General features: G+C 41.8%; 1 protein-coding gene across 4 annotated transcripts in view; it reads right to left on the bottom strand.

Annotated features, from left to right (window-relative positions):
* The window catches only part of pcnx1 (pecanex 1), a 248,492-nt gene that overhangs the window by 18,042 nt on the left and 203,069 nt on the right, over nt 1-27,381 (bottom strand). For all 4 annotated transcript variants that reach the window (XM_048537155.2, XM_048537157.2, XM_048537158.2 and 1 more), the window contains 5 exons: nt 17,918-18,171; nt 16,471-16,701; nt 14,775-14,875; nt 12,174-12,324; nt 5,152-5,382 (listed from right to left, as the gene is read on the bottom strand). In XM_048537155.2, coding sequence (XP_048393112.1) covers nt 5,152-5,382; nt 12,174-12,324; nt 14,775-14,875; nt 16,471-16,701; nt 17,918-18,171 — 968 coding nt within the window. The remainder of the gene's footprint in view (nt 1-5,151; nt 5,383-12,173; nt 12,325-14,774; nt 14,876-16,470; nt 16,702-17,917; nt 18,172-27,381) is intronic.

The following is a 27,381-nucleotide window of genomic DNA, read 5'->3' as shown; positions in this document are numbered from 1 at the left end:
CCCACAACGCCCCGAGACAGGGAATTCCAGGTTTCTGACCTGGTGACACTAACGGAAAGGTAGAACAGAGTGTGGTTTGGAGGGAAACTTGCAGGTGCAGGTAATCCCATATATTTCCTGTTGGTCTCCTTCTAGATGGTGGTAGTTGTGGGTTTGGAAGGCGCAGTTGAAAGAACCTTGGTGAATTTCAGCAGTGCATCTTGTAAAAACAAACACTGCTGTGACTGAGTATTGATGGTGGATGGAATGGAATGGAATGGATGCTTATAGGTGCGGTGTCAATCAAGTGGGCTGCTTTGTCCTGGATGGTATCAAGCTTCTTGAATTTTTTGGCGCTGCATCCAGGCAAGTGGGGAGTATTCTACCACACTACTGACTTGTGCAATGTAGGTGATTGTCAAGCTTTCAGGAGTCAGAAGGCAAGTTACTCATTGCAGTATTCCTATTATCTGATCTGTTGTTACAGTCACTCTTTTTACATGGCGAGGCCAGTTCAATTTCTGGTCAATAGTAACCCCCAGAATGTTGATAGTGGGGGTAATACCATCGAGGGGTGGTGGTAAGATGTCTCATATTAGAGGTGGTCATTTTTTGGCACTCATATGGCTTGAATATTAAGACCTTCAGGTAATAAGAAACAGGAACAGGAGTTGGCTGTTCAATAGGATCACGGCTGATCCGATATTCCTCATGTCCACTTTCCTGCCCTTTCCTTGTAACTCAGCGCTGTATTCTTGCAAGAGGACGATGAGAAGATCGAAAGACTTATTAGGCATTTTTCTAGAAAGCTGAGTGTTCAGCAACAGAGATGTTCCATAATTGAGAAGCAGGCCTTGAGCTTAGCATTGGCATTGTAAAATATCCATATTTATGTTGCCAGTAATATGTAAGAGCCAACTGTGTATAATTATCATAACCATTAAACGATTTTGGAATATTTTAAAAGATAAAAATACCAGACTGTTTATGTGGATTTTATTGTTACAGCCACTCAACTTGAAAATTATCCATGTGACAGCACAAGAGAACGAAACTGTCGTTGCATTATCACGACTTTGATGAAAGAAGATGAAGGTGTCCGGTTTCAGAAGAAATGGATTGTAATGGACTGTAATATTAAATTGTTTGCATGCTTAGAGTAATGCAATGTATATGTATTATATTGTACTAATAGCGTAAGACTAAAAGGTTTTAAAAACGAACCCATCTTTGTAATTGATTTTTTTTTTAAAAAGGGGGGAAGTGTGACTTTAAGAGGTGTGTTTTGTCTTTTTATGAAGAGAGGTTGAGACAGGGGTGTGAGTAGTCTGTTCCCAACCAATTAAACAAAAAGTTCAGTAGGAAAGTTGGAACAGTAGAAGCAGCATGAATGGGCGGGGATAATGGGAACTGCAGATGCTGGAGGATCCGAGGTAACAAAGTGTGGAGCTGGATGAACATAGCAGGCCAAGCAGCATCTCAGGAGCACAAAAGCTTACGTTTCGGGCCTAGACCCTTCATCAGAGAGGGGGATGGGAAGAGGAACTGGAATAAATAGGGAGAGAGGGGGAGGTGGACTGAAGATGGATAGAGGAGAAGATAGGTAGAGGACAGTATAGGTGAGGAGGTAGGGAAGGGATAGGTCAAGGAGGCGGGATGAGGTGGTAGGCAGGAAATGGAGGTGCGGCTTGAGGTGGGAGCAAGGGATGAGTGAGAGGAAGAACAGGCAGGCTGGGCTGGTTTTGGGATGCAGTGGGGGGAGGGGACGAGCTGGGCTGGTTTTGGGATGCAGTGGGGGAAAGGGGGGATTTTGAAGCTTGTGAAGTCCACATTGATACCATTGGGCTGCAGGGTTCCCAAGCGGAATATGAGTTGCTGTTCTTGCAACCTTCAGGTGGCATCATTGTGGCACTGCAGGAAGCCCATGATGGGCATGTCATCTGAGGAACGAGGGGGCGGGGTTGAAATGGTTGAATGGGCGGGGTCAGGCTCCCAAGGAACCAAGGTTTTAGTTTAGTTTTCAGTAGTTGTTGGCGATTTGAAGCTGCCATACATCTCTCCCTTCTATAGCAAATGTGCGAGTTTATTCCCTCTCAATGTTTTCCTCCTGGTCTGGTGAAACGTTGCATGTGAGACAATCTATTTTATTGATTTTGCCTTTGCCAAGGATGTATTTACGACATGTTACAGGAACAGCTGCTGTTTGGTAGTTAGATCTAGCTATTGTACAAAATAAGTATCTTGGTGGAATAACAGATGCTGATTCCTTTGACTCTGGCATGAAGGTCTGCAGATACCTTTACTGATACACAGATGTTGGCTGATGGACATTTGCTGATCAATGGGCCACGGTGGCTCTGCGTTGACACTGCTGCCTCACTGCACAAGGGACCCGGATTCAATTCTGGCCTCAGCGAACTGTCTGTGTGGAGTCTGCACATTTTCCCCGTGTCTGCGTGGGTGTCATCTGGATGCTCCGGTTTCTTCCCGCGGTCCAAAGATGTGCAGGTTAGATGGACTGGCCATGCTAAATTGCCCCGTAGTGTCAATGTGTAAGCTCGGGAAATGTAAGATTAGAATAGGGGTTTGGGTCTGGGCCGGATGGTCTTCGGAGGGTCAGTGTAGACTTGATGAGCAGAATGGTCTGCTTCCACATTGCAGGGATTCTCTTCTCTAAAAACCGACTACTGCTGCTACAACAACAACAACTTGTATTAATAAAGTACTTTTAGGTTAGAAAACTGTTCCTTGCAACTTCACAGGACCTTGATAAAATTTGTCTCCACGCCACATAAGGAGATGTGTACAAGAACAATAGCCTGGTCTTAGAAGTAAGTTTTAATGAATGTCTTAAAGGAGGAGAGAAGGATGAAAGCCTGAAGTGGTTAGGCAGGGGTCAAGAGCTTACAGCTTTTGGAGCAGAAGCTCCAGTCATCAATGGTAAAACAATTAAAACTGAGGGTGTGCAACAGGCCCCAGCAATGCAAAAACCTTCCCCTGCAACCGCAGCAAGTGCTACACTTGCCCCCACACCTCCTCCCTCACCCCCATCCCAGGCCCCAAGATGACTTTCCATATTAAGCACATGTTCACCTGCACATCTGCCAATGTGGTATACTGTATCCATTGTACCCGGTGTGGCTTCCTCTACATTGGGGAAACCAAGCGGAGGCTTAGGGACCGCTTTGCGGAGCACCTCCGCTCGGTTCGCAATAAACAACTGCACCTCCCAGTCGTGAACCATTTTAACTCCCCCTCCCATTCCTCAGACGACATGTCCATCATGGGCCTCCTGCAGTTCCACAATGATGCCAACCGAAGGTTGCAGGAACAGCAACTCATATTCCGCTTGGGAACCGTGCAGCCCAATGGTATCAATGTGGACTTCACAAGCTTCAAAATCCCCCCTTCTCCCACTGCATCACAAAACCAGCCCAGCTCATCCCAGCCTGCCTAACCTGCTCTTCCTCTCACCTATCCCCTCCTCCCACCTTAAGCCGCACCTCCATTTCCCAACTACTAACCTCATCCCGCCTCCTTGACCTGTCCGTCCTCCCCGGACTGACCTATCCCCTCCCTACCTTCCCACCCATACGCTCCTCTCCACCTATCTTATCCATCTTTGGTCCGCTTCCCCCTCTCTCGCTATTTATTTCAGAACCCTCTCCCCATCCCCCTCTCTGATGAAGGGTCTAGGCCCGAAAAGTCAGCTTTTGTGCTCCTGAGATGCTGCTTGGCCTGCTGTGTTCATCCAGCTTCATACTTTGTTATCTTGGATTCTCCAGCATCTGCAGTTCCCATTATCTCTGAATGCAAAGATCTTGGTTGGTTACAGCGTTGGAAAAAATTTGAAATATACAAAAATGGCAGCAATACTGATGTTCTATTAACTTTCAGTTGCCAAGATCAATGTCTCAAATTTCATACAGAAGGTGACAGCATCAAAAGATGTTTACCAGTTTGGGGCCAGTAAGCCAGTCGGCCGAAAGCAACATACTTCAGGTTTTTTTTCCGTGATTCAAAGTTATTACACATGCAGCCAACTTGTCATACCATACTGTAGACATCTCCACTTTGTGCGTACACACTTTCTAAAATGCCTGTTTATTTAAGTGAGATATGGTGCCCCCGCTACAGTGCAGTTAATAAGCAGAGAAATCAGCTGCATATCACAAATATGAATACAAGGAAATGAGATAGTTTGCTTTCCCAAAGGAAATGTTGAACTGTATAACATAACTGAGAAATAATGCCATTGACTAAGAGAGTTAAAACAAAGGGGAGGAAGGCATCCTTTTTTTAAAATATAATAAAACTCATGCATCCATTAATTGATCAAGATAATAATCTGGTACAATAGCTTGGTCAAAGAATCATAAGGCAGCTATCAGCTGCTGGAAGCTTTGTCAAGGACGGACAAGGAATACCACAAGGAATGCCACTGGTATCAAAGGCACTTTCTGAAACAAGCCTAGACTTTGGAGAGCCAATTGTATTCAATAATGAACTTGGTATGTCTTTCATGAGCTGCCAGGGAAACATTAACACACAGAGCCAGATTCCTTCCTTCTCAGCAAGGGAAATTGCAAGAATCCAAGCCTGACGCAGAGAAATGGCAGGAAGAAGAGTAAACACATGTGAAAGACATGGGTGAAGTTTAAGCTGCCTCTACCGGGTCCAATTCTGTAAATATGAAGTAAGACTCAGCATTAAGTTTAAGTTTAGAGGCAGTGGTTTGCTGACCATCAAGAGCACTGATTTCTGATACTGAGGACTCTTGGCTTAACAGTGATGGGCAAAAACTCTTCATTACTTCATTCAGGCTTTCTTAAAGATATACCAAATGAAGAACAGTACAATCTCAGCCCTTACCTTTTCTCCTTAAGAAAATTAATTTCTGTAAAGGATATATATTTGCAAACTGGTAATTACAAGCCATTGCATCTACAAAGTTAATGAGTTACATTCTATCATCTGGGCTTCAAGTAAGGCCTAATAGTCAACCTATGTAAATGCTACATTCCAAAGTGTGAAACTGAAATAAAACAAAGCTATAGATTGAAATGGACAGTCTGTGAAGTGCTAGAGTTTGTGTAACAAACCTCTATGATTTTGTAATGTCTCCAAAGACTTCAAACATCTGATATAATACAGCAACTCAAAGCAATGTACCTTAATAACTCGAAAGCTAAGATATCGCTTATTCAGCATAATGATTTTATATTCATTGGTCCCATCATCCATAACATGTCGCAAAGCCAACAGTGAGGGTGAGTTGGACAGCACCGCACTTCGCCAGGCTGGATCTCCTTCATGAGCTATGACTAAGTTCTGCTCATGGGATGTTATTGCGTCAAACAACACTGCTGGATCATCATATTCATCAGGTGAGGTGAAGTGATCCTGAAGACACAAACAGACCAAACTTAAGGAAACTCTTGGATTTTGTGCATCACTGATGTAATACCGTTAAAATAAACTGTCTGATTAATAATGGTCTTAGAATTTTAGAGGCAGTGAAATCCACAAAGGCTTTCATACATCTCCCATTGCTGATTCAGAAAGAACAAGTCTTCGTGTTTAACTTGTTTTTAAACTTTTCTCAGTGCTGATCCAATGGGCTCACTGGATTGCTAACAGACAATGCAGTGCTTTATCTGGCAATAACAGTTCCACTGAGTGTCACAGGAGTTGAGAGCTCAGATAAGCCTGGAACTGATTCTAGATATACCTATTCCTGTATTAGTGTTAAAAATTCGGGTATTCGGGAGTGGCCTCCATTCCAGTCAATGGAAACATTCTGGGATGCTAGGTGTAAATCTCCCAGAAAGCAATGCACAATTTTAAATTTCTTTTTCTGAGTAGATAATATGCTTAAAAGTATTTTTAAAATACATGGAAACTTCCTACACTTAAAATTCATTTATTGCAATTACTTTTCTGGTAGTTTATTACATATGAAGGAAGTTCCCTAAATCAAGCCTTTGCAAACTGTTTTTCTAGCATACCTAGCATCATCATTAAAATCCAATAAAACAGTAATGGATCTCGATAGCTCAATGAATTGCATCATAAAGGACAGATGATTTATTGTGTTAATGAACAGATTCAGTGCTATTAGTTCCAATTACAATAGGGGAACCTAATAACAAAGGGTCAGCAAGACCATTATCTTCTGCTCCAAATATTACTATTCTTTACATTTTGAAACAATTTATGGTAACCAGTTATAAACTTGAAGACTTCTGAGTAGTGAAATGGTTAATGTTTCAACAAGTAAAAGATTGCAATAAATTGCAGATCCTTTCACTCTATTTACTATTTAAATATGCTTTAAAATATTTAATCAAAATGTAGCATATTAATTAATGCTTGCAATGGCTTCCAGTCTAATCCACAGCACTGGAGTTTTAAATTCAGCTCACTACATCGCCTCCAAATAACATATGGAACCTCAGTGCTCAACTCTGCAAAATGTTGCAACACAACTCATTAGGGCATCTTGATTAAGCATAGCATTATGTGGATAAAATAATGCTGATTCACTGAAAAAGGGATTATTGAAATACATCCATTGTCATGACTCATTGGGAGGAAAATAAATTTACATTGATAAATATCCTTCACCTTTGTGATTTTCACAGAATATGTTCCATGTTTTACTGCAGACAGCTGCATCTGTTCTTGTTATTCCACAACACTTGTGTGGAGAACAGTGTGCAGTGAAGCGTGGATAACTGCTGTATAAATCATGGATTAATTGGAATAAGGTAACTCAAGCCTGGGAAAATGTCTTCAGTATTAAATGAATGATACTGTATGGATTTGACAGAAATGCTTTCCTTTTTCACCTTCAAAAATAAATGATTAATGCATTCATCAATTTAAAGTCAATCTGCTGAAGATCAGACAGCATTTCTGATTGAAGACTCTCAAGTGTGGAACGACTTGCAAAAACAACCAAACCAATTTTTCTTCTTTCTTATAGAATGTACTGTGGCTTATACCTGTTGCCAACTTTAAACAGTGAATAGAATGACAGTAGCTGATAATTAGATTAGCTTCTGTTCTCATTATAGTGCGCCAAAGAGTCAACATACAGTGAAGTACAAGATTATCTTACTGTAGCAGTTAAGTAACTGAAAAAGTTCTCACTTTCATACCAACAATACAAGGAAATGCATGAGTAGGTAACTGATTAGAAGGTAGGAGACAGAGGTATGCTGCTTGCTGATGATGGGAACTAGTAAACTGGGAAATCTTTAAAGGCCAACAGAAAGCCACAAAAAAGTTATAAAGAAAAGTAAGATAGATGATGAAAGTAAACTAGCTCAGAACATAAAAACAGGCAGCAAAAGTTTCTATAAATATGTAAATTGTAAAAGAATGGCAAAGGTAAACATTGGTCCTTTAGAGGATAAGAAGACCAATTTAATAACTGGGAATGAGGAAATAGCCGAGGCATTAAACAGTTATTGTGTGTTGGTCTTCACAGCGCAAGACACAAATAACATGCCAAAAACTGACAGCAAGGTTATACCTGGTGAGGACCTAGAAACTATCATCACTAAGAAGGCAGTGCTGGGCAAGCTAATGGGGCTAAAGGTAGACAAATCTCCTGGTCCTAATGAAATGCATCCCAGAGTACTAAAAGACGTGCTGGGGGAAACAGCAAATGCACTCGTAATTATTTACCAAAATTCACTGGACTCTGGGTGGTTCCTGCAGATTGGAAAACAATGAATGTGACGCCACTGTTTGAAAAAATGAAGTAGACAAAAAGCAGATAACTTTAGGCTAGTTAGCTTAGCTTCAGTAATGGGGTAAATGCTTGAATCTATCATTAAGGAAGAAATATCAAGGCATCTGGATATAAATTGCCCCAGCGGGAACACACAGCATGGGTTCATGAAGGGTAGGTCATGTTTAACTAATGTGGTAGAATTCTTTGAGGACATTACTTGCTTGGTGGACAATGGGGAACCTATGGATATGGTGTATCTGGATTTCCAGAAAGCATTTGATAAGGTGCCACATCAAAGGCTGCTACATAAGATAAAGTTACATGGTGTTACAGGTAATATATTGGCATGGAGAGAGGATTGGTTCACTAGAAGAAAACAAAGAGTAGGGATAAATGGGTGTTTTTCTGGTTGGTGGTCAGTGGCCAATGGTGTGCCTCAGGGATCAGTGTTGGGATTGCAATTGTTTACAATTTAAATAGATGATTTGGAGTTTGGGACTAAGTGTGGTGTGTCAAACTTTGCAGATGACACTAAGATGAGTGGTAGAGCAAAGTGTGCAGAAGACACAAAGTCTGCAGAGGGATATAGATAGTCTAAGTGACGGGCAAAGGTCTGGCAGATGGAGTACAATGTTGATAAGCGTGAAGTCATCCATTCTGGTAGGAATAACTGCAAAATGGACTCTGCTTTAAATGGTAAAGAATTCAACATGCTGCTGTGCAGAGGGGCTTGGGTGTCCTCGTGCATGAATTGCTAAAAGTAGGATTGCAGGTGCAGCAGGTAATTAAAAAGGCAAATGGAATTTTGTCTGTCATTGCTAGAGGGATGGAGTTCAAAAACAGGGAGTCTATGCTGCAGCTGTATAGGGTCCTGGTGAGGCCACACGTGGAGTATTGTGCACAGTTTTGGTCTCCTTACCTGAGAAGAGATACACTAGCACTGGAGGGGGTGCAGAGGAGATTCAATCGGTTGATTCCAGAGTCGAAAGGGTTGGATTATGAGGAGAGACTGGGATTATACTCATTGGAATTCAGAAGAATGAGGGGAGATCTTATAGAAACATGTAAGATTATGAAGGGAATAGAAAAGGTGGAGGCAGGGAGGTTGTTTCTGCTAGCAGGTGAAACTAGGACTAGGGGGCACAGCCTCAAAATAAAGGGAAGCAGATGCAGGGCTGAGGTCAGGAGGAACTTCTTCACCCAAAGGGTTGTGAATCTGTGGCATTCCCTGCCCAGTGAAGCAGTTGAAGCTACCTCGCTGAATGTTTTTAACACAAGGCTTGATTAAAATTTTGAACAATAAAGGAATTAAGGGTAATGGTGAGCGGGCAGGTAAGTCTCAAAAAGATCAGCGATGATCTTATTAAATGGCGGGGCAGACTCGAGGGGCCAGGTGGCCTAATCCTTATCCTAGTTCTTATGTATGTCAGATAATGTAGTTCTTCAGATAATGAATGCTGTATCAACCGAACAATATCCAGACTTGGGCTGATGAATAGCACAAATGTTAATTGGTATGGAAGTGCCAAATAATGACCATCTCTTAACAGAGAGAGCACCCAGGCGCCTACCTACAGTATTGCTATTGCCAAATCTGCTGATGCCAAGACCTTGCAATCGTCATTGACCAGAAACTCAAGTGGTCCAGTACAAACAGTAGAGCATCTAAAAGATACAAGAGAATCTTGTGAAGCCTGTCAACTATCCACAAGGCACAAGTCAGGAGTGGCGGAAGATGCCTTACTGAGTGGGCTGCAAAAACACTTGATGTTTAAGGCTATCTACAACTACACAGTCTGCTATCATGAGAAATTCGGGACAGTATTATACAAACTTTTCAAAGAAAAGGGCAGAACTGAGGAAGGGAAGCAGTTTAAATTTCAAAGAAGGAGAGCAAAGGTATTGTTTAAGATGGAGTTAGAAGGGGGTAGTATGCAAGAAAACTCATGGAGCATGTATAAACTGATTTTCTTCATTCACTCATGGGATGAGAGGATCACTAGCCAGGCTAGCACTTATTGTCATCTTTAGCTCCCGTTGAATACAGTGGCTTGCTAGGCCATGTCAGAGGGTAACCGAGAGTCAACCACATTGCTGTGGGTCTGGAGTCAAATTAAGAATGGCAGATTTGATTCCCTGAAGGTCATTAGAGCCTTTTGTAGGTATTTGAAGTGAAACAAGGTTAATTTAGAAAGATGTAGGCCCCTTTCAGTCAGAAAGGGGGGGAAAGCTATAATGCAGAACAGAGATGGTAGATACCTATTTCGGTCCTGCATTTACAAAGGAGTATGCAACTAACACTGAAAAATATTGGGGAATATGCAGGGTCTTGAGAGGGGGAGAACTGAAGGAAATCAGTAGTAGCAGGGAAATGGTGCTGAGGAAATTTGTGGGATTAAAGGCTAATAAATCCCAGGGCTCAATAGTTTCCATCCCAGAGTACCTAAAGAAATGGACCTAGAAGATTGAAAGGGAGCTAATGTATAAACCCACTATTTTAAACAAAAAGTTTCTGGAATTTTAGACTGATTGGCTTAGCATTGGCAGTAGGGAAAATGCTGGAGTCCATTATAAAATAATTAATAGCAGAGCACTTGGAAAACTGTGACAGGATCAGCCAGTCAGCATGGCCTGACGAAAGGAGAATCATGATTGACAAATCTACTGAAATTCTTCGACGAAGTAACCAGTTGATGTGGGGGAGCCATGAATATGGTTTATTCGGACTTTCCAAAGGCTTTCAACAAAATCCCATGTAAGGATTAGCATGTAAAATTCAAGTACATTAAGGGAAGTATATTGAGACAGATAGAAAACTGGTTGGCAAACAAACACTAGGAATAGACGGGTCATTTTCAGAATGGTAGGCAGTGACTATAGGATCAGTGCTAGAACCCCAGCTTTTCACAATATATATTAATGATGTGAATAAGGGAACTAACTTAATGTCTCCAGACGTGCAAATGACACAAAGCTGGATAGGAATGTGAGGAGGATGCAGTGTGAGTTGGACAATAAGAGTAAATGGTCAAATGCATGGCAGGTGTAGTACAATGTGGATTAATGAGAGTTTGTTAGTTAGGTGTTTTGTTAGTTGACAAAAGCAGGAAGATATTAATAGTACTGGGCAGGGTAAACACGAAGGGTGTTCTCGATGACCAGAACCAGGAGACCAGTTTAAGGATACAGGGTAGGCCATTTAGGAGTGGGTTAAGGAGAAATTTCTTCACCCAGAGAGTGGCGAGCCAGCAGAATTCCCTGTCGAAGAAAGCAGTTGAGGTCAAAACATTGAATGTTTTCAAGGAGTTGGATATAACTTTTAGGGCTTAAGGGAGTGAAGGGCATGGAGAGAAAACTGAAACAGGATACTTAGTTGGATAATCGGCAAGGAGCAAGCAAGCGGCCTATTCCCGCTTGTATTTTTTATGTTCCTATGTTAAAAGCTTGTCCCAGGGAACAGTGACACAACCACACTATTTGTGTGAATTAAAATATATAACCTGAAGGTTCTCACAAACTCAAATAAACTTTAGATATTTGAATGAGTGGCCATTCAAAGCTGTTAACTTTAAGAATAACTTCTTAAGTAGCTTATAAATTATCTCTAATTAGAGATCATTAAAGTTATGAATAGGTTGAGCAGGAGAGATGTGGAAGGATATTTCCATTTGTGGGATGATCAAAATCCATGCAAATGTGGAATTCATTTGCCCAGGTCTCAGCAACAGCATGAATATTTTCAAAACAGAATATATGTGGCAGAAAAATATAATACAGAAAGATTTGAAAGGTTGAGATGATGCTAATGGAATGGGAGGAGATTTGTATAGAGTATAATACCAGTCTAGACCAGCTCAGCTGAATGGACTGCTTCCCTGCTCTATATTCTTAATAACCTCATCAACTTATGACCTCAGGCTCATGTTACTGGGAAGCTCAATACGCAGTATCTTCTGTGATTATGTAACCAGTAGATAGTGTTTACTGCCTGACTCATCGTCTGGTTGATTCAGTGAGAAATATTTTCTTCATTCAATCAACAGCTCAAAAGTAGACAAATCAAGATTTATTGGATTAAATTCATCCCAATCAGAACAGGTTACTGTAAAACGGATTAACAAACCAAGTCAGCTAATTTTCTGGCTTCTTTCCTGTTGATACAGTAAGAAGTATTCTCTTCATTCACTCAACAGCTTGAAAAGTAGACAAAAGTAGACAAATCAAGATTTCGTAAATTAAATTCATCCCAATCTGAATGCAAGGTGGCTCACCAAACCAGGTTAGGCATCATTCATCCCATTAGGAGGCAAAATTGCAAACAATTCCTAGTAAATAGCTAAAGGATGTCATTAAGGAATTATCTGTTTCCTTGAAAATACACATGTCAGGCATTTAAACTCCATAGGTATCAGGTGGAAACTTTTATACAGTTCTAAATAGGTTGTTTTACCTGATGAAGTTTAAGGGACATCCGTATTCCAGGAACTACTACTTTCCGCAACAACTCCATATCAGCAAATATCCATTCATCTCGCACTGAGGAAATTCGAAAATCTCCCTTGAATAGTGCATGAAGGCCATATAGGAATGACTCTAGATTACTAAAAGGAAATATGTTACATTAAATTAATGTTAAATTAACTACAAAATGGTTCTGTATGAATAAATCAACAAGTTTAAGATAGCAATTGCAAAGCTGTGAAGCATCAACATTCAACATCAAACATTCAAAAAAACTTGGACTCATCTTCTCCTTGAGTTAAGCTCCGTATTTCATCTCTAATGTTAAACACAGCTTTCTTTAGAAGACTATGTTCTATGTCTATGAACAATACCCATTTAGCAACAAGGCACTGCTGACCCAGTAATGGGAAAGAACTGAGGCAACTTTCAAGACAGCAATAGTATTTCTCTAAAATGTAGCCACATAAACGCAGTTGACTGGTTTTGCTCCTAGAATTGTAGCTGAAGTGTCATCATTGTCATTTCTGTCCCTCTTACTATCTGCAGGCTGAGTCTAACTCTACCCTGGACCACAACTCTGGTATTAGTCCAAATAGAGCCAAACTGAAGTGTGATTATCCAGGCAGAGCTGTCTTTCTTTCTTGCGCCTCTTGTTCCATCCCCTTGCAGTAACATGACACTATAAACCTGTGTCTCTGTCCCTGTACAAGCACTGCAGCAGCTAACTATGGCATTGCTAAGAAACTAAGTCTTCTTTAACAGCAAAATCTCAACACAGGTTCTGCCCAAGACGAGTCTATGATAGGCAGGAACTAACTGGACTTCAAGTAGCAATCTACTTATTTCTATTGAAGTTTAACGTTATACTGCCTTTATCCTTTTTATTATGGGCTTATTAATCTCTTTCTGTTGTTGGGAATTTGTGTAGCTTTATCCTTAGATCTCTTTGCTCTATTATCCCATTTGAATCCCCATTATCCAAGCAGAGTCTCTTCCTACCAAAATAAACTACCTGAAAGTTAACTCATTTCCCAATTCCAAGCCCATTCAGCTACCACAATCCTCTGAATAAAGGGACAGCAAAAACTATTTTGGTGCAAAACTACAGAGCTTTCCAAAGCAGAGTGTGATACACCAAACTGATCGCCATTGTTCCTGCATTGATTAGACCAGCAAATATTTAGCTACCATAAAAAGAATCTTCTTTGTATCTTCTATATAGGACTTTAGTGAGATCACTATGTACAGTTTTGATCTTCTCATGTAAGGACGGGTAGTTTTGATTTGGAAGAAGTTCTAAGAAGATAAATTAAAATATCTCATAGGATAAAGGTGTTATCTTACAAGGATAGTCTGAGCAACTTGGATGAACACTCATTGGAGTTTACAAAAAATTAGAAATGATCTTACCAAAGCAAATAAAACACAATGGATGCCTGACAGGGAAGATGCTGAATCCATGTTTCCTATTGCTGGGTATCTGGAATGAGGGGCATAGTTTTAAAATAAGTTGTTTGCCAGTTCAGGGACAGAGGGTCATTAACCTTTGGAATCCTCTATCAAGAGCAGTGGAACTGGGCTACTGAATATACTCAATACTGAAAGATATAGATTTCTGACCTACAAGGGAGTCTGGAGCATGGAGTTAAGGCCTCTATCAGATCAGCTACAATCTTAACGAACGGTAGGGTTGCAAGGTCAAATGGTCTACTTCTTTTCCTTACCCACTAATTTTGAAATTGCATTTCTGATTCCAGAGACCAAATCATTAATATAAATTGTGAAGAACAGTGGTTTTAGTGCCAATCCCTATGGAGAAATTCTTTCTGTAATTTTCATGTCCAGGTGATACCCCTAGGTTTTTCAGTGTTATTTGCCTCCTGTTCTATGACTTTAATTCTAATTAAAACATGCATTATCTTATTTTTATTTTCAAAAGGCATTCAATATTTACTTCATTATCCTGTCAACTCATTCTGTTAGCTCTTGAAAGACCTCATTGAGTTTAGTCAAGCATTACTGTACCTTTAAAATCTGTGCTGACTGCTCAGAATTGTAGCTTCATCCCCTAGATGTTTTTCGATTACATCTTTTTGATTAAATATCCTATTTTTTCTACCATTAACTATAAGCTAATTGATACGCAGTTTCTTAAATTTATTCTGTCTCGAGTTACAAATATAAGAATAACACTGGCAGTCAGCCAGTCCCCTGGCTCTATATTCTCTTCTAATGAATCGTCATAATGTAACTGTGTCTCAGCCACCTGTTCCCAAACTTGTTTTAGTACTCGAAATCTGTGAAGTTGTTCATGTTAGTGTCTTTGACTTGCAATTTCCAAATATGTAAACCAGCCGAGGAATAGTTCATAAATGTTATAACCTTGCTAGCTGACAAAGCTTGTCAAATATTTAACAAGGCCACCTGTCTGATGTCTGTACTTTAAGTCTACAGTAGTTAAAATATCAATCCATTGCATTCAGATGGAGTCTTAAAATCCTGAATACATAACAATGAATTTCACTGGCATCGTTCCAGCTTTGACATACAATTTATTAATCTTCAATTTGTCTAAGTGAGTGCGTACCTGGACATGTGATGGGAAGCTGTTCCAAGAGCTCTTCTGCCAAGCACACTGAGCCCATAGCACAGAGTCACCAATGTAGAATCTCTGTCTGAAGATAGAGGCTGATTTTTTTTTAAAAAAGAGCAAGCCATCAGAATACGTATTGTATAGATGCACAGTCCATGATTGCTTCACTCAGCATGCAGCTTTTTGATTTTTTTTTCAACATATCTATTTTCAAATCAACTTTTTGCAGAGATGCTATGACACACCTCTGGAACAGCTGGTATGCGAACCCGAGGATCCTGACCCAAAGGTTTGGATATTAACACCATGCCACAGAACCCTAGTATGCAGTTTCTTTTAAATTAGTTTCTAAGCAAACTGTTCAGCGATATTATGATGCATTTCTGAAGCAAGTGGGTCATGAACCCAGGCCACCCGGCTTGGAAGCAGCGACACTACCTCTGCACCACAAGAGCCTGGATTGCATGCAGCTTTTTAACCATCAGGAATCATTGAAATCAGATAAAAGTAAAGTAAGATTTGCCCTTCAGTCTCACAAGAGGAAGTCCTATTACTATTAACTTATGCTTGGCTAGAACACGCAGACTCCCTCATGAAATTATTAAAAGGCTTTGTTTTAAGAACAAACAAATGTGGATATGAATACCGTGTGCAGTGTTTTTATATTGTTTAATCATATACTGTTCATTTACTCAACTACATATGTTCTATATAATAATAAAAAGTAAAGCTTTGAACCTGCTCTTCCCATTTAACATTTGAACTTGTGACCTTAAAGACCTATTGCCAGGCTTTTGCAAGTTCTATGTAAGCATCTCTTATCTTAGAGTTTAGAATGAAATCAATATCCATCATAAGGACATTAGGAAAATATACTGATTTTATCATTTCTGTGTTTGTCACATCACCTGGTCAACAGAATGCTACGATTAGCATTCTGAGCAACCAATTCAACTTGTAATACAATGGTGCGTGCCAGGCCTGTAGCGGCAGCCAAGGAGCCCCACAAACTATTCAAACCAGAAATTTGTTTTAAAATGTTGAAAATCATTTACTATATGCAGCTAAGTTGAAATAACTGGGTATACAACTCATTCTTCTGAAAATGAATTAATTAATCACTTTACAACATTCTAATTATTCACAATCACATTATCACACACTTCTGCTATCAGGAAACAGTTTTGAAATTAGCTATGAATTGTAACATAGGAAGAATAATCAGAAAATAAGGTTACTTCCCATTCAGTGGTCCCCAAAATACAACTGGAGACCAATTACCACCACAAACAAAAACAGAAACTGTCCGAGAAACTCAGACGTTCCAGTTTCCTCCAGCCATTCCTAGTTTTTGTTTCAGATTTTCAGCATCCACAAATCACCGCACTTTGTACGAGACTCAGCTAATTTTAGTACATGCAATGAGTTACTCACTGCATCACACTGGTTCAGAAATTGACTAGGTCAAAAGGGCAAGAGAATCATACAAGAGAATCTGATCTGAAACTATGCACATAGCTAAATGGAGGCTTTTCAGCTCATCGCAAACAGGCAGCGCAGACTCTATTTACTTACTGCCAATCCTGTTATATCCCCATATATCTTTGTTTTATCTTTCACCTAGTCTTTTACCAATTTCCTTTATAAAAATTTTCCACTATGCGACTAGGTTTTGTGTTGCATTTAATACCTTTTCTCTTCGAGAAGCACAATATTGGATCCAGTTCAGATAAACCCCACAAAAACTTTCTCTTGATACTCCAGCCAATCTATGATCGTAGTCCTCATCAATGTTTGGGTTAAAGGTGGGATCAACATCAACATAATTATGGCTAGTACATGCTCGAAGTCCATCCTGCATGGTTTCATTTGCAAGCCAATCCTCTAGCTTGGGAGAGCTTGTTACGTAGAATAAAATACTCTAGTTGCAAACATGAAGACAGAGGTTGAAGACATTAAAATTACTCATGGGTAACTTTTCCCACAAAAACAGCAAGCACTTAAACAAAATTTCGTTAACACTAGTCATTCCTGACACCTTCCAAATCTGTTGCAAACTAAACATAAGCTCACGGCCACTGCACGCGGCTTGAGCAATATCTTTTCATTGATTTAGGTCAACTTTGACATTATTTTCTCCCATTGTCTTTTATACAGTTCTTGTTTTCCAATGCGCCAGCTTGGTCCAATTTGCACTGAGGTCTCCGCCAAGGCTGCCTTGCAATTGTTGGCAGGTGAAACATCATTAATCTCGCCTGCCTGGCAAATGCTTGGCCTCTTCTTGGTGCTGTCCCCTACAGCAGCACAGCAGAAAATATGAACTCATTAAGTGGAAGCTCTGATGACTAGATAGACCCTGCTGCTTAGCAGAATCATATTAACTGTACTGGCAAGATATTACAGTTCTAAAAATGGCAATGGCTAAAACAAAATGGAGGTGACAATGCTTTCATCCCTTGACTCAATTTCTTTAATTCTGTATTTTCAAATAGTTTTTATTCTATTTTGTTTTCTTGTGAAAACAAAAAGGAACCTCACTCAGAAAGTCAGTACAGAAGGGAAGCACCAATGAGTACTTGAACTTAAATTAGTGTGCATACGGAAATTCGTCAAAGCAAGGTTAAGTTAAAAAAAACGAATGAACTCATTATTTAATTTTATCACTTTTCCACCTTGTTCTTCCATTACATTTTTATTATTTTAGTGGGCAAATTGTTTTAGTGATGAATAGGAAAAAAATTTCAACACCCTTTCAGTGTCACCCAGCGGCAAGAATGTCAAGGTTTAATACAGCTTGGTTAATTGCAGAAATAAAACCTAGGTCCAACAACATTACAACATTATAAAATTGCTGAAGTTGCTCAAGAAGGACGAGTTTGTGAACCAAGATATAAATGACTCAATGCGAAAGATAAAGTGTACATTTAGCTTTCTGGGCACTGAAATTCTACTGATCAGGAATTTTAGTTCACTGCCATATATTCCACCAGAAAATCCCATAAAGTACACAAACCTTGAAAGATAGAAACACTTAGTTTTTCATAATATCTATACACTGTTAAATAGAACTGGGTTATCATTCAGAGATAACGTTAAAATGTTAATATGATTGAGGTGACAATCTTCAAAACAGATACCTTTACGTAGTAAGTTGTGAGAATCTTTCTTAGATCAAACACCTGCAGCATGGATGCAGCACTATTGTCAGTGATACTGTAGCCCTCCAGCACATACTTGGTGACTAGTACTTCCCAAGCAAGCCAGCGCTGACCAAAAGCAGCATTAAAAGACAACATGTGAGGAATGTGGCCTGGTTCGCAACAGCAGAATCCTTCATCTTCCTCAACCCCTTCTGTAATAGCTTCCACCTCACGCTGTTGACAGTATGTGCCTACAAGGAAAGAGGAATGATCAAGGCCGTCAGTGCAACATTAAAATAATTAATAAAGGATCTAAATTCCGATAACAACTTGCACTCCGCTTTCTGAGAGGCTCAAGGGTACCAACAGTCTCCTCATACTAAATTCAGGTTGCTATTCTGAATTTGGGGCATTCAGCATATGCTACGTATTAAAACCAAACTTGCCCTAATCACCACCCAACAAACAGAGATGCACTTTCTTTAAAGAACCACTGGATTCAACCATGAGCCTGAGTCACTAACCATCTCCCCTGAAGCCAATTACTTAAAGTGAAGTTAGCTAACACTCATCTGATAATTTCTTCTCCATCTGGAACTGTCTGTCTCCATTCAGTCTAAGAATTTAAATTTTACATATCTGATTTCAAAATAAATGTACATATTAGTTGTTCATGTAGACTAATGTGTCTGAGTCATAATGGGAACTGCAGATGCTGGAGAATCCAAGATAACAAAGTGTGGAGCTGGATGAACACAGCAGGCCAAGCAGCATCTCAGGAGCACAAAAACTGACGTTTCGGGCCGAGGCCCTTCATCAGAGAGGGGGATGGGGAGAGGGTTCTGGAATAAATAGGGAGAGAGGGGGAGGTGGACCGAAGATGGAGAGAAAACAAGATAGATAGAGAGGAGAGTATTAGGTCGGGAAGTAGGGAGGGGATAGGTCGGTCCAGGGAAGATGGACAGGTCAAGGAGGTGGGATGAGGTGGTAGGTAGGAAATGGAACTGCGGCTTGAGGTGGGAGGAAGGGATGGGTGAGAGGAAGAACAGGTTAGGGAGGCAGAGACAGGCTGGGCTGGTTTTGGGATGCAGTGGGGGGAGGGGACGAGCTGGGCTGGTTGTGTGATGCAGTGGGGGAGGGGAAGAACTGGGCTGGTTTTGGGATGCAGTGGGGAAAGGGGAGATTTTGAAGCTTGTGAAGTCCACATTGATACCATTGCGCTGCAGGGTTCCCAAGCGGAATATGAGTTGCTGTTCCTGCAACCTTCGGGTGGCATCATTGTGGCACTGCAGGAGGCCCATGATGGACATGTCGTCTGAGGACTGGGAGGGGGGGTTGAAATAGTTCGCGATTGGGAGGTGCAGTTGTTTGTTGCGAACTGAGCACATCTGCCAATGTGGTATATTGTATCCATTGCACCCGGTGTGGCTTCCTCTACATTGGGGAAACCAAGCGGAGGCTTGGGGACCACTTTGCAGAACACCTCCGCTCGGTTCACAACAAACAACTGCACCTCCCAGTCGCGAACCATTTCAACTCCCCCTGCCATTCCTCAGACGACATGTCCAGCATGGGCCTCCTGCAGTGCCACAATGATGCCACCCGAAGGAAGAGCTGGATGAACACAGCAGGCCAAGCAGCATCATAGGATCAGATGCAGGGTCTAGGCCCGAAACGTTAGCTTTCCTAATCCTATGATGCTGCTTGGCCTGCTGTGTTCATCCAGCTCTACACCTTGTTATCTCGGATTCTCCAGCATCCGCAGTTCCTACTATCTATACTCGATCTTGTGTAACAAGATGGGATTAATTAATTACCACATAGTGGAGGCATCCCTGGGTAGAAGTAATCATAAAATGATAAAATTCAATGTTTAATTTGAGGGACAGAAGAGTGGGTTCACGACCAGTATTTGAAATGAAAGAAGGGCAATTATGGAGGAATAAAGGCATAGTTAGGTTACGTGAACATGCAAATTAGGTTAAGGGATAGGTCAATAAAGATACATGGGTAGATATTTATTTGGATATTTAGAAAGCACAGAACAGATACATTCCAAAGAAAAAATATATGAAGAATACCAACATCTGTGGTCACCTTAACAAAAAATTAAGCTTAAACAAAAAATATAATTGTAGAAAGATATGTGGCAGATCAAAGTCAGACAGAATATTTAAAAAAAATTAATAAGGCCTAATTTGAGGCCTAATAATGAGGAATCTTCCTAGCCACTGAATATGGTGGTCTTTGGCGATAAAGTTGAAGAGACAGGCAAGATTGTCACTAAGAGGTTTTATTATGTCAAGAGCAAAAAAGTCTGATTCTTCAAACAAAAGCTGAACAGTGCGATGAGAATCTCATCAGTGAGTGGCATTAGCATGCCATTATTATTTAGGCTTGCCTCTTTTACATGCAGTTTCCTATTCTCCCCCTCTGATACAAAGTAGTTGTGACAAGTCTTGACACAAAAGTCAGGGCTGTTAATTGGCAACTTGAGCTTGCCGCTTGTGCCACCGGCTCTCCATCTTGGACATCAGTCACTGCCAATTTTCTAATCCACGGGTATTGGTATTGGACATGTTCAAGCTCCACTGCACCCTCAAGGCACATCTCTAATCCACTTCTAATATGCTTCTGCACTTCAAAGCATACTCCAATCATTGAATGATACCACCAAGACATTGCGTGCAGGCCCAGATACCTGATACATGGACTGCACCAGGGTGCATCTCAGGGCTGCCTGCTTGCTCTTTTTGCGTTCGCTCACTTTGCACCTCCATATATGCTCACTGCAGCTTTGCACTGACTTGTCTTCTTGCACTTTGCACCAATCACACAGAGCTTAAAAGGTTTACAGTATTTCAGCGCATATTAGCACAAACACAAAGCTTGTCATGGGTGTCAGCAGTCATCAGTCAAGGGAATGGACATCTTATCGTACATCATTGTCTTACATGGTCACAACTACCACTGCCGTAACCAGGGTTTCTGTTGGTGGGGGGGGGGGGGGGGGGGGGGGGGGGGGGGGGAGATGTGGAAACCGTGCAGCACAATGATTGGCATGACTAAGCTACAGGGCCAGGGCTAAGAGACAAAGTTGGGAGATGACATTATAATTCAAAGTGGCATGTGGGAATATTTGAAAGCTCAGTAATGACGTGCTCGACAGATAGAGGCAGGAAGAAAAAGGATCATGTGAGGTTTGGTGACGTGCAAAGTTGGGGCGGGGAGGGTGGGGGGGATGGGGGGGGGGGGGGGGGGGAGGTGGCCGCTATTATGAGCTGAGCCTCTGATGCTCTGTGGCAAGCATGGCATTCCATACTCATGTGATTCGTGAGTGTTCAATGGAGGCAGAAAATGGCTGCAACCACACTCACAATAGGCAGAGTAAGTTTATTTCCCAGAAAATGCAGGCTCTGTTTTATATAGAGCCTGCATTTTCTGGGAAGTAAACTTACTCTGCCTATTGTGAGTACCACAAGACTCTTTAAAAGGCAATCGCATTAATCACAGGTGTGTTTAAACTAAGTAATGGGGGGGAGGGGCCAAACTGGAAATTTAAGAATGAAGTTAAAGGGAAAGTGAGAATAAGAGAGGTTAAGAAGGACAACAGAATCAACAGAGCAGAAAACTCAAGAAGGGATCATACAGTATGGCCAAGTGAAATAGAGATTGATAGGAAGGGTGAGGGGAGAAACAAATTAAAAATATTATACATGAATACACCAAGCATAAGAAATAAGGTGGATGAGCTGGAGGCTCAGTTGGAAGTTGGCAAGTATGATGTTGTGGGGATAACTGAGACGTGGCTTCAGGTGGACAGGGCCTGGGAAATGAATATTCAAGGCTGTACGTGCTATCGAAAGGACAGACTGGTGGGCAGAGGGGGTGGAGTAGCCCTGTTGGTGAGGAATGATATTCGGTCCCTTGCGAGGAGGGACACAGAGACAGGAGATGTAGAGTCAGTATGGATGGAGCTGAGAAATTCTAAGGGTAGAAAGACCCTAATGGGAATTATCTACAGGCCCCCAAACAGTAGTCAGGAGGTAGGGTGCAGGTTGAATCAAGAGTTGAAATTGGCCTGTCACAAAGGTATCATTACAGTTGTTATGGGAGATTTCAACATGCGGGTAGACTGGGAGAATCAGGATGGTACTGGACCTCAAGAAAGGGAGTTTGTAGAGTGCCTCCGAGATGGATTCTTAGAACAGCTTGTACTGGAGCCTACCAGGGAGGAGGCAATTCTGGATCTGGTGTTGTGTAACGAACCGGATTTGATCAGGGACCTTAAAGTAAAGGAGCCATTAGGAGGTAGTGACCATAATATGACAAGTTTTAATCTGCAGTTTGAGAGGGAGAAGGGAGAATCGGAAGTGTCAGTATTGCAGGTGAACAAAGGGAACTATGGAGCTATGAGGGAGGAGCTGGCCAAAGTGCAGTGGTACAATACCCTATGGTACAATACCCTAGCAGGGATGGCAGTGGATCAACAATTGCAGGTATTTCTGGATATAATGCAGAAGGTGCAGGATCAGTTCATACCAAAGAGGATGAAAGATCCTATGGGGAGGTGGGGGCAGCCGTGGCTGACGAGGCAAGTTAAGGACTGTACAAAAATAAAAGAGAAGTATAACATAGCAAAGATGAGTGGGAAGCCAGAGTACTGGGAAGCTTTTAAAGAGCAACAGTGGATAACTAAAAAGGCAATACACAGAGAAAAAATGAGCTATGAAGGAAAACTGGCCAAAAATATAAAGGAGGATAGTAAAAGCTTTTTTAGGTATGTGAAAAGAAATGGTTACGACTAAAATTGGGCCCTTGAAGTCAGAAACCAGTGAATTTATTATGGGGAACAAGGAAATGGCAGATGAGTTGAATAGGTACTTTGGATCTGTCTTCACCAGGGAAGACACAAGCAATCTCCCAGATGCAGTAGTGGCTGAAGGACCGAGGGTAATGGACGAACTGAAGGGTATTTATATTCGGCAGGAAATGGTGTTGGATAGACTGTTAGAACTGAAGGCTGATAAGTCCTCCGGACCTGATCGTCTGCATTCCAGGGTACTTAAAGAGGTGGCTCTAGAAATTGTGGACGTGTTGGTAATTATTTTCCAAGGTTCTATAGATTCAGGATCAGTTCCTGTGGATTGGAGGGTGGCTAATGTTGTCCCACGTTTCAAGAAAGGAGGAAGAGAGAAAACAGGAAATTACAGACCGGTTAGCCTGACGTCAGTGGTGGGAAAGATGCTGGAGTCAATTATAAAAGATGAAATTATGACTAATTTGGATAGCAGTAACAGAATAGGTCAGAGTCAGCATGGATTTACAAAGGGGAAATCGTGCTTGACTAATCTTCTGGAATTTTTTGAGGATGTATCTATGAAGATGGATAAGGGAGAGCCAGTGGATGTAGTGTACCTGGACTTTCAGAAAGTCTTTGATAAAGTCCCGCATAGGAGATTGGTGAACAAAATTGGGGCACATGGTATTGGGGGCAAAATACTGAGTTGGATTGAAAATTGGCTGGCTGACAGGAAGCAAAGAGTGATAAATGGGTCCCTTTCGGAATGGCAGGCAGTGACCAGTGGGGTACCACAAGGTTCGGTGCTGGGACCGCAGCTGTTTACGATATATATTAATGATATAGACGAAGGCATTAGAAGTAATATTAGCAAATTTGCTGATGACACAAAGTTGGATGGCAGCGTGAAATGTGAGGAGGATGTTATTAGAATACAGGGTGACTTGGGCAGGCCAGGTGAGTGGACGGATGCATGGCAGATGCAGTTTAATGTGGATAAATGTGTGGTTATACACTTTGGTGGCAAGAACAGGAAGGCAGATTGCTATCTCAATGGAGTCAAGTTAGGTAAAGGGGAAGCACAACAAGATCTAGGTGTTCTTATACATCAGTCAATGAAAACAAGCATGCAGGTACAGCAGGTAGTGAAGAAAGCTAATGGCATGCTGGCCTTCATAACAAGAGGAATTGAGTATAGGAGCAAAGAGGTCCTTCTGCAGCTGTACAGGGCCCTGGTGAGACCGCACCTGGAGTATTGTGTGCAGTTTTGGTCTCCCAATTTGAGGAAGGACATTCTTGCTATTGAGGGAGTGCAGCGTATATGTTGAAAGATTGGAGCGACTGGGCTTGTATACACTTGAGTTCAGGAGCATGAGAGGGGATCTGATTGAGACGTATAAGATTATTAAGGGATTGGACACTCTGGAGGCAGGAAGCATGTTTCCGCTGATGGGTGAGTCCAGGACCAGAGGACACAGTTTAAAAATAAGGGGTAGGCCATTTAGAACAGAGTTGAGGAAAAACTTCTTCACCCAGAGAGTGGTAGATATATGGAATGCTCTGCCCCAGAAGGCAGTGGAGGCCAACTCTCCGGATGCTTTCAAGAAAGAGATAGACAGAGCTCTTAAAGATAGTGGAATCAAGGGTTATGGGGATAAGGCAGGAACAGGATACTGATTGTGGATGATCAGCCATGATCATAATGAATGGTGGTGCTGGCTCGAAAGGCCGAATGGCCTACTCCAGCACCTATTGTCTATAATCAGGTACTTTCACAATACAGAACGAAGTTACCTGTAATCCTTCTATCCTGTATGCAAAATGCATGCAAAATCTCACTATGTGGTGTACAAATCGTGATCACAAGGCATTGGCTTACGATTAGCAAAAGGCAACTTGGTTGAAACATAGAATATCCCGATGGATTTTCACAGCCTGGATGTCGGTAATTACTGTTTAAAATTAAGGGGCTGCTGGGCAGCAAGAGCAGGTAGTCTGAGGTGGCAGTGAGGGGAGAAGTCAAGCCACTGTCAGGAGTGCTAGCCCAGCAAGGCTAGGCACTTATTGACTGTGGTGTTAAGCTGTTAATTGTGTTTCTTTGCAATTCTTCTCACTAAAAAGTTGAAAAATAATGGTTAGCTTTTTAACTTGGTTTTCCTTATTTTTCTGTTTTGTACCTCAGATGGCACTGAAAATGGCAACTTGTAAGCTTTTCACTTACTCACTTGTATGTGACAATAAAACTAATTCAATTCAATGTAAGATAGAGATGAAAACATTTATTTTCTCAGAGGGATGAATATCTTTGAAATCTTTTACTCAAAAGATAGTGAAAGCAGAAGCAGATTGATTTTTTTTAACAGAAAAGGGGTTGGTGGGAACGTTGAGTAACCTTATTTAACAGCACAGCATGGTCGATGGGCCAACTGGCCTACTCCTGCTCCTAATTTGTACATTAGCACACATGCTGATAACTCCCTCCCTATAGTCGGAGGGTCGCAGGCTTGAAAGGTTATGGTGAACAACTGGTTTTGCCAATCATCTTCAGATGAGAATGAACCACATAAAACACTATTAGGTTTTGCATTCAGATAGTCACAGAATCATATAATTACCGAAGAAACCCTTTGGCCCATCAAATCTGTACTGCCAAAAATATACTACTACGTACACTAGCCCTGCATTCCACACGAGTGAGATAACAAGGTGTAGAGCTGGATGAACACAGCAGGCCAAGCAGCATCATAGGATCAGATGCAGGGTCCAGGCCCGAAACGTCAGCCTTCCTGATCCTATGAAGCTGCTTGGCCTGCTGTGTTCATCCAGCTCTACACCTTGTTATGTCGGATTCTCCAGCATCCGCAGTTCCTATTTTCTCTTCCACACTAGTGGCTTGTGCCTTGGATGTTATGATATTTCAAGTGCTCATCCAAGTACTACTTAAAGGTTGTAAGGTTTCCCACCTCAACTAATCTCCCCGGCAGTGCATTCCAGACCTCCACCACCCTCAGGGTGTAAAAAACGTTTTCCTCAAATCCCTCTAAGCCTCCTGGCTTTTTCTTTAAATGTATGCCCTCTTGTCCTTGAACCTTGGACTGAGGGAATGGCTGCTTTCTATTCATCCTGTCCATGTCCCTCACAATCTTATACATCTCTATCATGCACTCCAACCCTGCCATCTTCTCTGCTCCAAAGAAAACAAACTGAGCTTACCCAGAGATAGTAGGAACTGCAGATGCGAGACAATCTGAGATAACAAGGTGTAGAGCTGGATGAACACAGCAGGCCGAGGAGCAGGAAAGCTGACGTTTCGGGCCGACAGCCTTCTTCAGAAATGGGGGAGGGGGTTCTGAATTAAATAGGGAGAGACAGGGAGGCAGATAGAAGGTGGAGAGGAGAAGATAGGTGGAGAGGAGACAGACCAGTCAAAGCGGCGGGGATGGAGCCAGTAAAGGTGAGTGTAGGTAGGGAGGAGATAGCTGGGCTAATTTTGGGATACGGTTCGGGGAGGGGAGATTTTGAAGCTTGTGAAGTTCACACACTTCGAAATCTCCCCTCCCACCAGTGCTTCCCAAAACAAGCCCAGCTTGTCCCCACCTCCCTAACCTGTCCTTCCTCCCACCTATCCACTCCTCCCACCTCAAACCCCAACCCCATCTCCTATCTACTAACCTCATCCCACCCCCTCGACCTGTCTGTCCTCCCTAGACTGACCTATCTCCTCCCTACATACACTCACCTTTACTTGCTCCATCTCCGCCTCTTTAACTGGTCTGTCTCCTCTCCACCTATCTTCTTCTCTATCCATCTTCTTTCCACTTCCCCCTCTCTCCCTACTTATTTCAGAACCCCCTTCCCCTTCCCCATTTCTGGAGGAAGGGTCTAGGCCCGAAATGTCAGCCTTCCTGCTCCTCTGATGCTGCTTGACCTGCTGTGTTCATCCAGCTCGACGCTTTGTTATCTCTTGAGCTTACCCAGCACTTTTTCATAACTGAAATACTTGGTCAGTCTCCTTTGCTTCCCTTCTAGTGCAATCATATCCGTCCTATAGTGTAGTGACCAGAACTAAATACAGTACTGCAGCTGTGGCCCAACCAAAGTTCTGTACAGCTTCAAAACAACCTCCCTGCTCTTATAATCCATGCCACAACTGATAAAGGCAACCGTTCTGTATGCCTTCTAAAACTGCAGTCTTACCTATCTGATTACATTGTCCTGCCAGCTTCAGGGATCTGTCAACAAGCATCCGAGGATCCCTCTGCTTCTGAGCTTCCTAGTATTGCGTACTCCCTTGATAACAAAGTGTGGAGCTGGATGAACACAGCAGGCCAAGCAGCATCTTAGGAGCACAAAAGCTGATGTTTCAGGCCTAGACCCTTCATCTCGGCCCAAAACAACAGCTTTTGTGCTCCTAAGATGCAGCTTGGCCTGCTGTGTTCATCCAGCTCCACACTTTGTTATCTCAGATTCTCCAGGATGTGTAGTTCCCATTATCCTTGAGTACTCCCTTGTCTTATTTCTTCTTCCAAAGTACATCACCCCACATTTATCATGATTAAGCTCCATCTGCCACAGATCTGCCCAATCAGACGTCATCTCCTAAAACTGCTCAGCATTCTGGATCATCCTGGAATGCAAAGATAGCCATCTGATTCTTTTC

The sequence above is a fragment of the Stegostoma tigrinum genome, chromosome 10, assembly GCF_030684315.1.
Source record: "Stegostoma tigrinum isolate sSteTig4 chromosome 10, sSteTig4.hap1, whole genome shotgun sequence".
Lineage (NCBI taxonomy): Eukaryota > Metazoa > Chordata > Chondrichthyes > Orectolobiformes > Stegostomatidae > Stegostoma > Stegostoma tigrinum.
This window is presented reverse-complemented; position numbering and strand designations above follow the sequence as displayed.